Source organism: Psammomys obesus, unplaced genomic scaffold, assembly GCF_907164565.1.
Source record: "Psammomys obesus unplaced genomic scaffold, mPsaObe1.curated_primary_1811, whole genome shotgun sequence".
Taxonomy (NCBI): Eukaryota; Metazoa; Chordata; class Mammalia; order Rodentia; family Muridae; genus Psammomys; species Psammomys obesus.
The window spans coordinates 7,315,098-7,328,403 of record NW_026596162.1 but is presented as its reverse complement, the minus strand read 5'-3'; the positions used below and the strand labels follow the sequence as shown (position 1 = coordinate 7,328,403).

General features: G+C 44.5%; 1 protein-coding gene across 1 annotated transcript in view; it reads left to right on the top strand.

Annotated features, from left to right (window-relative positions):
* Adtrp (androgen dependent TFPI regulating protein) overlaps positions 1-13,306 on the top strand; it is a 59,939-nt gene that overhangs the window by 15,618 nt on the left and 31,015 nt on the right. The window contains exon 3 of the mRNA XM_055595198.1: positions 1,165-1,266. Within this exon, the coding sequence (XP_055451173.1) occupies positions 1,165-1,266 (102 nt within the window). The remainder of the gene's footprint in view (positions 1-1,164; positions 1,267-13,306) is intronic.

Sequence of the window (13,306 nt, the reverse complement as noted above, 5' to 3'; positions counted from 1 at the left end):
CATCATGATGACGGGAAGGAGAGCCCTTGGTGGGAAAAATGATCTACTTCCCTTTTTATAAATCTGGAAAGCTATCAAATACAAAATTTGTTAAAAAAAAAAAATAAAAGACATAAGACCTCAAAGTTGGGCCACAGAAAACACAAATCAGGAGAGAATGGCAGCCCAGTGCCGAGCAGGGGGCAGGGGTTACACTCAGTGTGTCCCGGGTACAGAAGTCAGGCAAAGCAAGCAGTGTCTCAGCAGAGGCTTGTTTTCCAGTGCTGTCCACACTGCTATTCCATCGTTCATGCTTCCAGTCACTTAGCTCAGATTGACACAGACTGAGACCACACCTGCTGGCTGTGCAGCGGGGCTCGGGATTCCTCTTGTCAGTGTTTCTTATGGCTCTGAGACTTCAAAACTAAAGGCAGAGTGAAACTCTCCATCTCTGGTGAGAGCTCAGAGGAAGCAAGAGCTTAGCATCCCAGGTTTCTTTGTGGACACCTCCACCTCCACGCTCTGGAAATCTTCTAAAGTCCAAGGGTCTAAAAGGAACAATGGAGTCTGTCCATTTTTCTTGCTTATAAATAATCCAGTGCTTAGCTACACTGCAAACCTTCCTGTTGTTCTTTACCATGACTTCTTAAAGGCAGGAGGGGGTCAAGTATATATATGTAAACGTACATAATCACATACACACACACACTCAGTTGATAAAGAGATAGAGCATTGATAACAAGGAAGGACTTGTAGTCTAGGCATCTTTATTTGTGTCTTCTCTGCCTGCCATGATGGCCATCGTTGCTTCTCTTGGGGGGGGAGGGTTTCTAGACAGGGTTTCTCTGTGTAGTCTTGGCGGTTCTGGACTCACTCTGTAGACCAAGCTGGCCTCAAACTCACAGAGATCTACCTGCCTTTGCCTCCCAAGTGCTGGGATTAACAGTGTGAGCCATCACGCCCTGCTCCATCTTTGCTTTCTAACACATTGCACTCATTGAAGAATCCCCAGAGAACCAGGATACAGCTGTGTTACAGTGTTTCCTCCTTCATTTTATGTCTATGAAATATATATACGATATCCTTCAAACCACCATCATTTTTTATGTTCCCGTTTCCTTTGTTAGCCTAGAAACCTGTGATGAAAACAAACCCAATAATGGTATCTTTGTGTTTCCTTTCCAGTTTGTGTTTTTGGTATTCTGGGCCCTCTTTTTCTACGATCGGAATCTGGTTTATCCCAAAGGCCTTGATGAATTCTTTCCAGCATGGACTAATCACGCAATGGTGAGTGGAAGGAAGTGACTGAACACAGAAGTCAGTGGCTTCCATACTGAACACGAAAGGGTCCCGTCTGTGTGTGCTTCTAAACTGTCCTTCATCGCCCTCCTCCTCACTCCTGTCTCTCCATCGGGCCACTATTTAAAAAGGATCCTGAGGAGTGATAGAGAGATGGGTGGCCCTGTGGTTAAAAGCACTTGTTGATCTTCCAGAAGCCTGGGGTTCAATTCCCAGAACCCACACGGCGGCTTCCAGCTGCCTATATCTACCATTCCAGGGGGCTTGCTGCCATCATCTGACCCCCGTGGGCTCCAGGCCTGAGTGTGGTGCCCTTGCCTAAGGCAGGCAAATATTCATATACACAAAATAAAAATAAACAAATCCTTCCTTAAAAGCATACTGAGGATGCAAATGAACAAAATCTAGTATTTTTGGCTGGGGGGGTGTGTGTCTACTGACAACAGAGATGAAGAATGAAATGGTCATTACGTTGCTTAGGAAAACCAGTAAAAAGCCAGGCTGCCAGGAAAGGCAACCTTTGGCAGTTCTGAAAAAGAAGTGACTTTTGCCCATGACTAATAATGAAATTGATTTCCAGGAATGGAATAAAGAAGATTTAAACAAAATCTATCCCCGTGTCCAAATAATATGTTAACTCTAAAGGGCAAAGCAGTGACTACTCATCAAAACATTTTCTGGGACTGAGTATTACTAACAAGACTAGCATTTGAATGTTTCGGTGTGTTTTATCCAGTCATGTATTTTTTCGTTGGCACCGATGTTTTTGAGGAGTTAAGCGGCAAGCAGAACCTGTTCTGAGATGTTCAGGTCACTGGTGTCTGAAGAGTCAACTGTGACCTAGACAAGCAGGGCTCACAAGCTGTCCCGGTCTCCAGAACCGAGCCTGCGTCAATGGAGCCATGTGTATAAAGTCTCCCTCAGTACTTACAGATGTATTTCCACATTGCTGCTGGGCAGTTTAAATGGGAAGATCTCAGATTCCAGGAAACAAGACATGTAAAAATCAGGAGAACCCATTCGGGCTTAAAATTCCCAAGTTCACCCAAAGATTTTTTTCTGCCCTTGAAAGCTTCTGTTGTCTGACAAATCTATGACAATCAACTACCCCATGTACCACCCACACCCAGAAAAAAGAAATGATTATTTTGCTGAGAGAGACAACTGACTGTTGCCCGAGTATTGTTTTCTGGCTTCTGATCTAATTTGGTGTATAAGAGCCAAACATGCGAGTTAAGTTATTCCCTCCCTAGAGCAACTTGGCTTCGATAGTTTTCATTAGTATTCATCTGGGATGCCTTCACAGTGAATATTTCCAATATTGGTAGGTGGGTGGGGTGGGGTATGTGATCCTGTCTACATACGTGCATGTGTGAGCGTGTGCGCGTGCATGCGTGCATGCCTGTGTTCCTTATTTTTTTTTTTTTTTGAGACAGGGTCTCTGACAAAACCTGGAGCTCACTGATTTGGTTGGGCTGACTGGCCAATGAGTTTCCAGAGATGTCCCCCCAAAACACACACACACACACACACACACACACACACACACACACACACAGTCTCTCAGCACCCAGTGCTGAGGTTACAGACACAAGCCACTGTGTCCGGCCCTTATGTGGGTGCCTCGGAGCTGTGCTTAGATCAGCTTAGAGCAGCTCTTCACCAACTTAAGCCATCCCAGGCTTCTTTTTTTTTCCACTGTCACTTTTCACTATGTAAAACATGTTCCTTGAATATGAACTGATTTCATTCACACACCCTTCTTTAGATAAGTACCACCACTTTGGGTTTTACAAAGGAAAGAATGAAAAGAGATGAGAGGCTATGATGTCACCTGCCTGGGGCCAGCAAGCTGTTATCCACGGCTCCTCTAGGGTGGTAATCCCTTAATATAAGACTGACTAACTTTCACCAGTTAAATCTAGAACTTGTGCTCCTTGAGTGAGCTTTTCATTTCATCAGAAAAAAAAATCAAAAGGATTAATTAATGTGGCAAAGTGAGAATTTTCCACTTAGAAAAAAAATCCAGACTCTCTATCTGTATGCCAGTAAGCCAAAACTTGGAGCAAAGTGAGGGGTCAGGGAGCATGTGCCCATTGCAGGAATATGCTACTCCCACAGTTTAAAAAGCAGAGTCTTGAAAGTTCTTTTTATCCGGAGCCAAACGCACTTACCAAGCGCGCTCCCCAGGCTACGGGAGCCCAGCTGGTTTTCCTTCCTTGACTACCAGCTCCCTCCCTCTGTGAGTCCCACTTTCTGCTTGGAGTCCTTCCAGTTAGTTGAGATGGTGATGCCCCATCCTAGTGACCTTGATAAGTAAACAGCCATATGGATGGTTGATCATTTGGGAAGGGAAGATCTGGATAATACTGTACGTCGTGTCCACGAGCCAATTATTAATAGCAAGACAGATACTGTACTGTAGAGATGCTTAAGTATTTCTCTGCCTGCGCCACCTGGGAGGGGAATGTTAGAGATTCTGCCCCTTGTCCTTTCATTGTCCTTTCATCTCCGTTCCTTAGGGAGACCTGGCAAGAGTCAAAAGAGATGGACAGTTTGGATTAGGGAAGAAGAGGAGGAAGTAGCCTGCCCTGAGTTAGATACCAATGTTTCCATGTTTCTCTTCATTTAATTTGAAAAAAATCCCTGCAGAGTCATCTCATAAAAAAAAAAAAATCAGCGAACCTACTTGGAATTTCCTAATGGAACCATTTCCAAACATCCTGCTTCTCTTTGGTATTGGCTCCAAACTTAGTTGTCTGGTGGCTGCATCTTCATTCCTGTACTCAGACTGTTGTCTTCTCCGGTTATTTTCTGTGCTTACTATTAAATCTTTCTAATCTGATGCTTCAAGGATGCTCTTTGTCAAATTCTCACACAACGGTGGTTGGTTAAGGGCTATGGAGATATCTCAGTTGGTAAAGTTCTTGCTGGACAAGAATGAGGACCCGAGTTTCATTCCTCGCACTCACACAAAAGCTGGGCACAGCGGGTGTTCCTGTAATGCTAGCATTGGAGAGATAGAGTCAGGTAGGTTCTTGGAGCTCCTTGGCCAACCAGCCTAGCTGACCAGATGAGTTCCAGGTTCTGTGAGAGTTTGTATCTCAAAAAAAGTGAAGTAGTATGCTGGCTAGTTTTATATCAACTGAGCACAAGCTATAGACAGACACCTGAGAGGAGGGAACCTTGATTGAGAAAGCACTTCCACAGGCAAGCCTGCAGGTCATTTTCTTGATTAGTGATTGGGGTTGGTGGTCTTAGGTTTTATAAGAAAGTAAGCTGAGCAAGCCATGAGGAGCAAGTCAATAAGCAGCATCCCCCCATGGCTTCAGCATCAGCTCCCGCCTCCACGTTCCTGCTCTACCTGAGTTCCTGCCCTGCTTTCCTCCAATGATGAGCAATGGTGTAGGAGTATAAGCCAAGTAAGTTATTTCCTCCCCGGGTTGCTTTTGGTCATGGCGTTTCATCAGAGCAATGGTAACTCTAAGACAGATAGAGTACAAATGAGAAAGACACCTAACGTGGACCTCTGGCTTCCATGGGCATATGCACATGTGTGTGCTCGCATGTACACACCTGTAGGAACATGTACAGATACACTCTCCAGTCAAAACTTTCAAAAGTATCACATAGGGATGGAGAAAGAGCTTAGTGAGTAAAGCATTTGTCATACAAGCCTGAGGATCCAGTTGGAGCCCCAGACCCATGCAATGGAACATGGAAGCTGCAGCTGGGGAGATTCCTGGGGCCAGTCTAGCCAATCAATGAGCATTGGATTCACGGAGAGACCCTACCACAAAAAATAAAGTGGGGAAGAATTGAAAAAGGCAATCCTATAGTGACCTCCATGCACAAACACACAAAAGCTGGCACACACTCAGACATGCACACAGTTCATATATAGACTGGTCTTGAAAGACCTGAGTGTTAAAGCCTGGGTCTCTAGGGCCTTTCTGTTGGCAAAGGGTGGAACATAGAAGCAATCCAGGCTTCTGTCCTTTCTTGCAGACATGAAATAGCCAGAGATTTTTGTTTAGTTTAGTTTAGTTTTGTTTTGGTTTGGTTTGGTTTCCACTCTCCACATGCTCTCCAGCATGGTATGTGCTATGCTACTTTTCCACAGTGAAGAAAACCTCCAAAGCTGTGAGCCCGCAATAAGCCTTTCTCTCTTCCCAAGCTGCCGTCTCAGGCCTTTGTCGTCTCAGTGGGAAGCTGAGTAGATTCTGGGTCGGTTTATTATCACTTCCCTTCGGACCAGTGCTCTTCTAAGACAACCCAAAGAAGAAGATTCAGTACTGGGAAACTGGGACCAGAGGGATGACAGGTGGTCTCCTGGACATTTGGCCTAGGTGTTTCAGTGGGGGACCAAACTGCTCCCTGGAATGATTCCTTCCCTGTACTGTTCCACCTTTCTGCCTGCCATTTAACAACTGCGGTGTCACCAGCATTTCGTGGTCCTGAGAGATTCTTTTACTTTACAGTATCCATGTGCTGACTCAATTCTAGCTTTCTTTCTACAATGGTTTTCTTGTCCTTGTCTATGGTGTTGTCCCCAGTTTTGTGGCACTCCCCTCTGACCCTGTATATTCTAGGAACTTGTTAGCCTTGGAACTCATTGAGTTTTTGGTATCTTCCTGCCCAATGCCTCTGACTTACTGGAAATGTGTGGTTCATGTAGGACCATTTAGAGCTTACTGTTAGTGTTGTGTTCAAAAGACATTTTCCTGTCCCTGTTAACATTTTCAGTCCAAATAGTAATCCCAGAAGGATGTTTGCATCTACCGTGGACAGACCGCCTGAGCTGGTGATGGCCAGGTTGCCTCAGGTAAAGTATATCAACCAGACTGTGTTATTGCTGAGAAGTTCTCTGGCCTTCGTAAGAGAAGGAGAACAGCAAAGTCTTCCTTCAGGATTTGCCAGGAAAGCATTAATGCCTCAGTTCTTACCTAAATGCCTACTGAAGTTAGAACCAGAGCAGACAGATTTAAACAGCAGGAAGAAGATTCAGTAACTGAGAAATAATGACCCTATCCTGCATAGGAGGTGAGCTGGAGAAAATATTTCTCTGGAAATCAACCTGAATTTTTCAAGCTGGAAAGAGGAGTGGAATAGATCAGAGTTCCTCCTAAGCCCCGCTGCATTTGAAAACCATGCATAATTATCCAGACTGTGCCCAAGTACTTTAAAAACAGCCAAAGACAGCATAAATGGAAGTCATTATCATGCAAAATATGAGAATCCTAGCCAAGACCCATCACACTAATCTTTATCCACACCCACAGTCTGAGACCCAGAAGGCTCAGTAGGTATGAATGGGACTTTAGAAACAACCTTTCATTAAGAGAAAGCTGGTTCTTGGAATTAGAGAAAGGACAAAAAAAATGGCTTCTTAGTTACTGGCTATGTTGTCCTTTGTTCATCTGAAAATAATTACTAAGCACTGCTTTGTGTGTGGTGTTCATGAGGTTAAACTATCAAGTGTCCCTCTAGAGGACACATGTGCTGATGGACTAATGGACTGGCCTTCTGTTATACGCTGCTGAGGGGTGACTGAATCAAGAGATTCCCGAGGTCATGGCGATGGGCTGACTTAGAGAAAGTGGACCAGTGCAGAGAACATCTCTTGTCATGGATACCACTTTGGGTTTCCCTGCTCCCTGGCTGCTATGAGGAAAGCAGCTTTGTTCTGCTCCCCAGCTTTCTGCCATGATGTTCTGCTTCATCACTATGGACTAAAAACAGAAGCCCAAATCAATCTTCCATCCGCTATTGTTTATCTTCTCATATTTAGTGAAAGAAGTTGAGTATCACAGATGATGTGAGAAACATTTGACAAGAATTTTGGCATCGAGTGATTCTGAATCCTGATTGAGCCTACTACACACACACACACACACACACACACACACACAGAGAGAGAGAGAGAGAAAATAGCAGTGAACATTGTTAGTATACATTTAAAACTTATGCCATGCACACAACAGATATTAAATGAAAGAGATTTGTTGGATGGAGGTGGAGAGATAAAGAGGGAAAGGAGAGAGAGACATGGTGGGGCCCTCAGGAAAGAAAGTGAGACAGAGAGAAAAAGAGAGGAAACGAGAGAGACAAAGTGGTGGGTTGGTCCTTTTATAGCTTGCGCGTGTGCAGCTGAACTGCGTCTGCCACACACCTGGCAGGGGACACATGATGACATCATAGGTTACTAGGCAATGCAGAAGCAGGCTGCCTATACGCTAACAAACACTAACACAAAATACTGGTTTAGATGGTGACATAGTGTGTAATTCTTGACTGACGAGTGTGTCCTGGGCACCGGAAACACAGCAGGATAACCTAGAGACCTTTGTCTCATATTTCTCTCTTCTTCCCATAAGCTCTATAGGAGATGTTTGGGCTCCTAAATTACCAGTAAGTGAATCCTAAGAAGGAAAGGAGATCCATCATGAACAGGTGATGGCTGACCGTGGTTTCCAGGTTTTTTAAATTCCTCTCTCTCTCTTCTTGATTCCTCATTCACCCTCTTTGGATACAGGTCACCCACAGCCTAGACATTTCTTGATGTCTTATTTTTGAACTTTCAGGGACACCCCCTGTAAATCTGACTAAGTCTTCAAGCCATTTCTCAGGGATGCTGTAGATAGCTATTACATTAATGCATATATTTAAGAAGGCCTCAGACCTTCAACACTCCAGTGAGCCTTCATCTCAAAATAAGAATATCCAATGTAACCGAACATATGCTAGAAACGGAGGCTCGTGCGATATCCAACATATAGCTCAAAACACAAAGACAAAAATCAAGAGACATTCATTTTAAAAATATCAAAATTGTGTCTTTCTGAGATGGTGTGAGAAGTGTGAGGTAAAGTTGACAAATTTAAAATATAGACATTGCATTAAGCAACTCCATACCTTCTAGATCATAAATATAATGGGAGGCAAGACATTTTATTTTAATGTAAGGAGAGACTGGAACATGTCTGAGACGGGATGCTTTATAAGAAGGGGTTTGTTTAGCACACAGTTCGGGAGGCTGGAAGTCCCCACAGCATAGCAGAGAATCTGGGTGAAGGCTTCATGGAAAAGGATGGTGGTGTGTGGAGAAGCAGATTACATCACCTACCCGGAAGCCACAGAGAGTCAGCAGTCAGCTGAGGCTTTTATAGCCAGTTGCTCTGGAGAGATCTATCTTAATTTCTCCCCAAAGCAGAACCTTCAATAACAGGAACCCCTGCCTTCTATGCCCTACCTCTTAAAAGCCCGCCCATTTTCCACATCGCCATACATGGGACCAAACTTCCAACCTATGAAACTTCGAGGGACACATTCAAATAATACCCAACCCATAAAACTATCAGCGAAGCCCTTTGACCATGTAAAGTAACACCCCAGGGGTTCCAGGAAATAGGGTATAGACATCTTTGGAGACCATCATTCAGTTACTACTCTTCATGATCGTAACACACTTGCTGCAAATACTCTGTCCAGTCTGCAAAGCTTCTTCAAACACTGAAGAGGATGAGGGATTCTGTTCATTCAGCTGTGCAAAAGTATTGAAGCTTGCAGTTAGTGAGCTGTAGTCAAGTACTGTCTTTTCTAAAACACACACACTGCCCATATAGAGAAGATAAGCTACCATGTAATTCAACAATGATGCTATGGTACAGGTGAGAAAGCAGTGATAGAAGAAAAGGAAACTGGCCCGGGAAAGGAGAAAACTGAATCTTGAGGGATATTGATAAGGGTGAGGCGATATCTCACATGTTGATAATGTCAGTTCCTAGTTGGTTTGTTTTCCGGAAGCTTCTACTCTCCTTCAGCTTCCCAGCCAACCCCTGTTCACTAAAGGGAACTGTCATCAGTCTTCCAGAGGCCTAACAGAAACCTTTCATGTTAACCCCTGAAGTGACCTCCTGAAAGCTGCTCCTGAAGAAGCAGCCTTTGGTAAATGCTGAAGAGCTTTGATGCTAAGAACTTGTTTTTATTCTTTGGTTGGTTGGTTATCCTGTAGCCAAAGGAGATTGATAGCAGGTTTTGAGCTTGGAATTGTCCATGTCAATGAAGGAGGGAGTATTTAGGTGGTGTTGTCAACATATATGGTGAGCTGTGATAGTCACCTGAGCAGCTAGAAAACTCAGAAGCTCCCCACAAATCTCAGATTCCACATTTGTTTTCCTAGTGGGAATTCTGGGAAGAGACACTCCATTATTTTTGTCCCATTTTAGATCTTGTTAAATTCAGAGAAAAGAACAAGAGATTAAAAATCTATTTGTATGACGTTCTTAAAATAGCAAACTTGATTCTATTCTTAAACGAACACGGCGCTTGTGAACATTTGCTTATATTCTGCCGGTGACCTCACAGCAAGAGCTGCTACCACATAGTGATGACTCATCATACCTTGTGTTGCTTTCCGGAGATATAAATGTGGGTGTAGAATCAGAACTGAAATGCCTCCAACTCTCCTGGCTGACCACCTTTCGAAGGGGGAACAGAAGAGGAAGCTGAAGCTGAACTGTGACAGGCTAGGTCCAGCTCATGACCCTGAAGCATAAACATAAGTTTTCTCTGACACTTTTCTATTTAGAACATCTTTTCCACAAGGCACATCAATCCCTAGAAAGAGTTGTTTCCTTGTCCTGCACAATCTTTTATGGGCAAACATGCGACATCTACTCTATGCACATTTTTCATTTAGTTCTTGACTTGTTCTTAATTAAACTATTTTCAGATAGTTATAGATTGGCATACAAATGGAAGAAAATGCTACAAATCTTCAGTGCCCTTTGCCCAGTCCCACTGAGGGTACTGTTGCCTCTCTCTCTCTTTCTCTCTCTCGGTGTGTGTTTCTGTGAGACCCTGTGGACATGTGTGCTATGATGTGTGTGTGAAGGTCAGAGAACCACCTCTGGTGTCTACCTTGCTTGAGGTAGGCTCTTGTTGTTTAGCCCTACATGTCCAAGCTAGTCGTTTCTGAAGAGAGGGTTTTTTTTTTTTTATCTCTGTCTTCTATCTTCTCTGGGAAATGCTAGGATTACAGATGCCAAGTTTGAACGAGTCTTCTGGAGATGTAAACATTAGGTCCTCACCCCTGAGCAGTAGGCACTTACCATCTCTCCAGTCACCCCCTGCCCTCCCATGCATCTTTAACATGTTACCTATCAAAGGATGTAAAATATCTTTGAGTCATGAACTCAGAGGCAGCCATGTGACGTTGCCTGTGATCTCAATCTCTTGTATCTATTGTATCGTTACACTCTAAAATGTTTTCTGGACGTTTTCTACTACAATCAGTGTTTAAGTCCATTTTCCCTTGTTATAACAGAGTACTTGAGACTAAGCAATTTATAGAGAAAAGGGGTTTATTCAGCTCATGGTCTTAGAGACTGGGAAGTTCAAGATTAGGTGGCTGTTGCTGGCAAAGGTTTCAGGCTGTAATATGTAGATGGCATCAAGTGATGGACCTGCATGAGGAATTGGCAACCTCCAAATATGAAGGGGTATGTGGGATGGGGGTGGGGACCAGATGTTTTGTATGAATGTATGATGAATCCACTTGTTAAAAAGAGTGGACTCATCCACTCTTGAAAAAGCCAGCCAATCCTGTCACTTGAGAAAGACTGCTCTCAAAGGCCCCCAACACTGCTAGGTTGGCAACCAGGTTTCAGCAGGAATTTTGGCAAGAAGGAGGCATACTCAAAGCATAGTGACTGTGTATACATTGGGAAAAGAAATGTGACTTAAACTATGAGTAGAAGACAGTGCTAGGAAACAACCTCTTTTGTGGCTCCGTGGAGAATGGCCACTGGCGGAGGCTGTGAATGGACACTCCCGTGGCTACCCCATGGCGAAGAGCCTGAAACTGAGTGTTTAGGAAGCCCCAGCTCAGAGAAGTACAGCTGTTAACCATGCCCCAACAATTATTTGGATAGGATGTCAGGCCTAATCACAGGGGTGTGGTTATGGGTTGAACGTTGCTTAGAAACACTTTCCTTCATTTCATTTCTCTGACTTCCTAACCTTAAGGTGGGTTACTTGGTCCTCTGGCATTCACCCCAAAGACCTCAAGAAGGCAGATGAGCACTTAAAAACTGGCCAGTGGAACCAGAAACTAAATTTGGCTATGGCAATGGTTGCTTGCATGACATGAACCACGCCATACTTGCAAACTGAAGGGCATCTAACAATGACCCTCCTCAGGATTACTGTCCACTGCAGGCTTTTGTAACTAGAATTAACCAGGCATTCACTGGGCCTGTTTTCTTCATCACTGGAGAACAGAAACCAGGGTGGCATCAGTTTGTCTGGTTTTTTGTTTGTTTGTTTGTTTGTTTTTGTTTTTTGTTTTGTCTTTGTTCGTTTGTTTTCTTTTAATCGCAATTCAGAGATTGTCCAATTTGTGCCAGAGTGGCCTGCTTTCAAAGTCCCATTGATTGTCCACTGTTTATCAACAAGTCACAGGTTTTTAAGACTGCATCTCAATTTCTAAATCAAGGTCAGAGGTTTTCAAAAGTCATCAAAAGCATGTAGATGTCTTCTGAGAGGCTGCAGGAATCTAAGTAATTGAAATCATTCAGCTGCTTGAGGGCTTGCTGGTGGGCCCCCCTCCTGTGAGAATCAACCAGTCCTCACTTCCATGGCAACCATGTATAATACCCCAAAAGGAAGACTGACTTTGCTGCAGTCTACCAGGAGGCAGACACTTGAAACAGCAGATCCTGGACCTCTCTGAAATACCAAGAGACAAAAATAAAAAGCTAAGTAGGTAGGAGAGACCCAGAGTCCCATAATCTGAAAACAAGTGAAAATGCCCAAGAGCGGCAGCTTGGTGTGTGGGCTGGGTAGACTGCCCAGCCAGACTTGAATGGATGCCCAGCCCCCTTCCTGATAAGCAGCCAGTTCACTCTCAATGCTTAATAACCCCACAGGCAGCCACTCGGGGGTGGGGGTTGGGGGGCTGCTGCAGAGGCCCCGCCCTGAACGTAGTTGCTGTGCTGCTGCGGGTCCCTCACCCATCCCCCACAGCTCTCATCCCTTGCCTTGCTTCTGCCCTTGCCTCTCCTCTCCTTTGCCCAACCTCATACCACTTGTGTCTAATTGGGAATTCTACCTCCTCTCTTCCTACGGGTGGATTGCCAGCCAGTAGACTAATCCTGCTGGGTATTACCCAGTAGCCCTCTGGATGGTCTAATAAGATTGCCAGAGGATTCCAGCGCCTGTGCGGGTTCTCAGTTCTCCATGCTTTGTGACCCGGGTTTCTCAACTCCAATCTCATCCTTTATATCGGTTCTCCCAATCCATGACTCATACATCTCACATTTGCACAAAAGGCCTTAATTTGCCATCTCCTGCCCAAAACACATCAACGACTCAGTTGAAATCACTGCTGGCCCTCCCTCCACTGGTACTGTGGTTTGGATGTTCTCTCTAAGTCCCTAGTTGGAAACAATCCCCAGTGGGAAAGTATTGAGAGGTAGGATCTTAAGCGGTGAGTAGGTCACGAGAGTGCCATGCTTCATAAATACATCAGTTGGATTTATTAAGAGCACAGTTAAGTGAACTGTGAGGAGGGGTCCCTGATAAGATGGGTTTGACTGCCTCTGCCCTTATCGTGTTCCTTCACCCCCACTTCCATCTACTTTCCATAGCATGATATAACAAGAAGACCTTCAGCAGATGCAGAGCCTTCGATGCTGGACTCTCTCGACTCCAGCAACTATAAGAAATAAGCTTCTTTATCAGTTACGCAGACTCTGGCATTCTGTTACAAAGAATGCTACACAGGCTAAGCTATCTGGCTTCTTCCCTCACCCACTATCTTCACTGATTTGCTGGCTCCATCCACTTGTAACGCATTTTGTCCAAGCAAAGCTAAAGAGGACTAAAGAGAGGGTGTGGGCAAGAAGGTTCCCCAGGAAGCTTAAGCATGCTAAGCCATGGGAAAGACAGGAGCACGTGCCAGAGCTCAGGAGTGTGAAGAAGATCTGCTCCAGTTTGGGGTTGTCTTCTTGAGCTCAGGGACTCT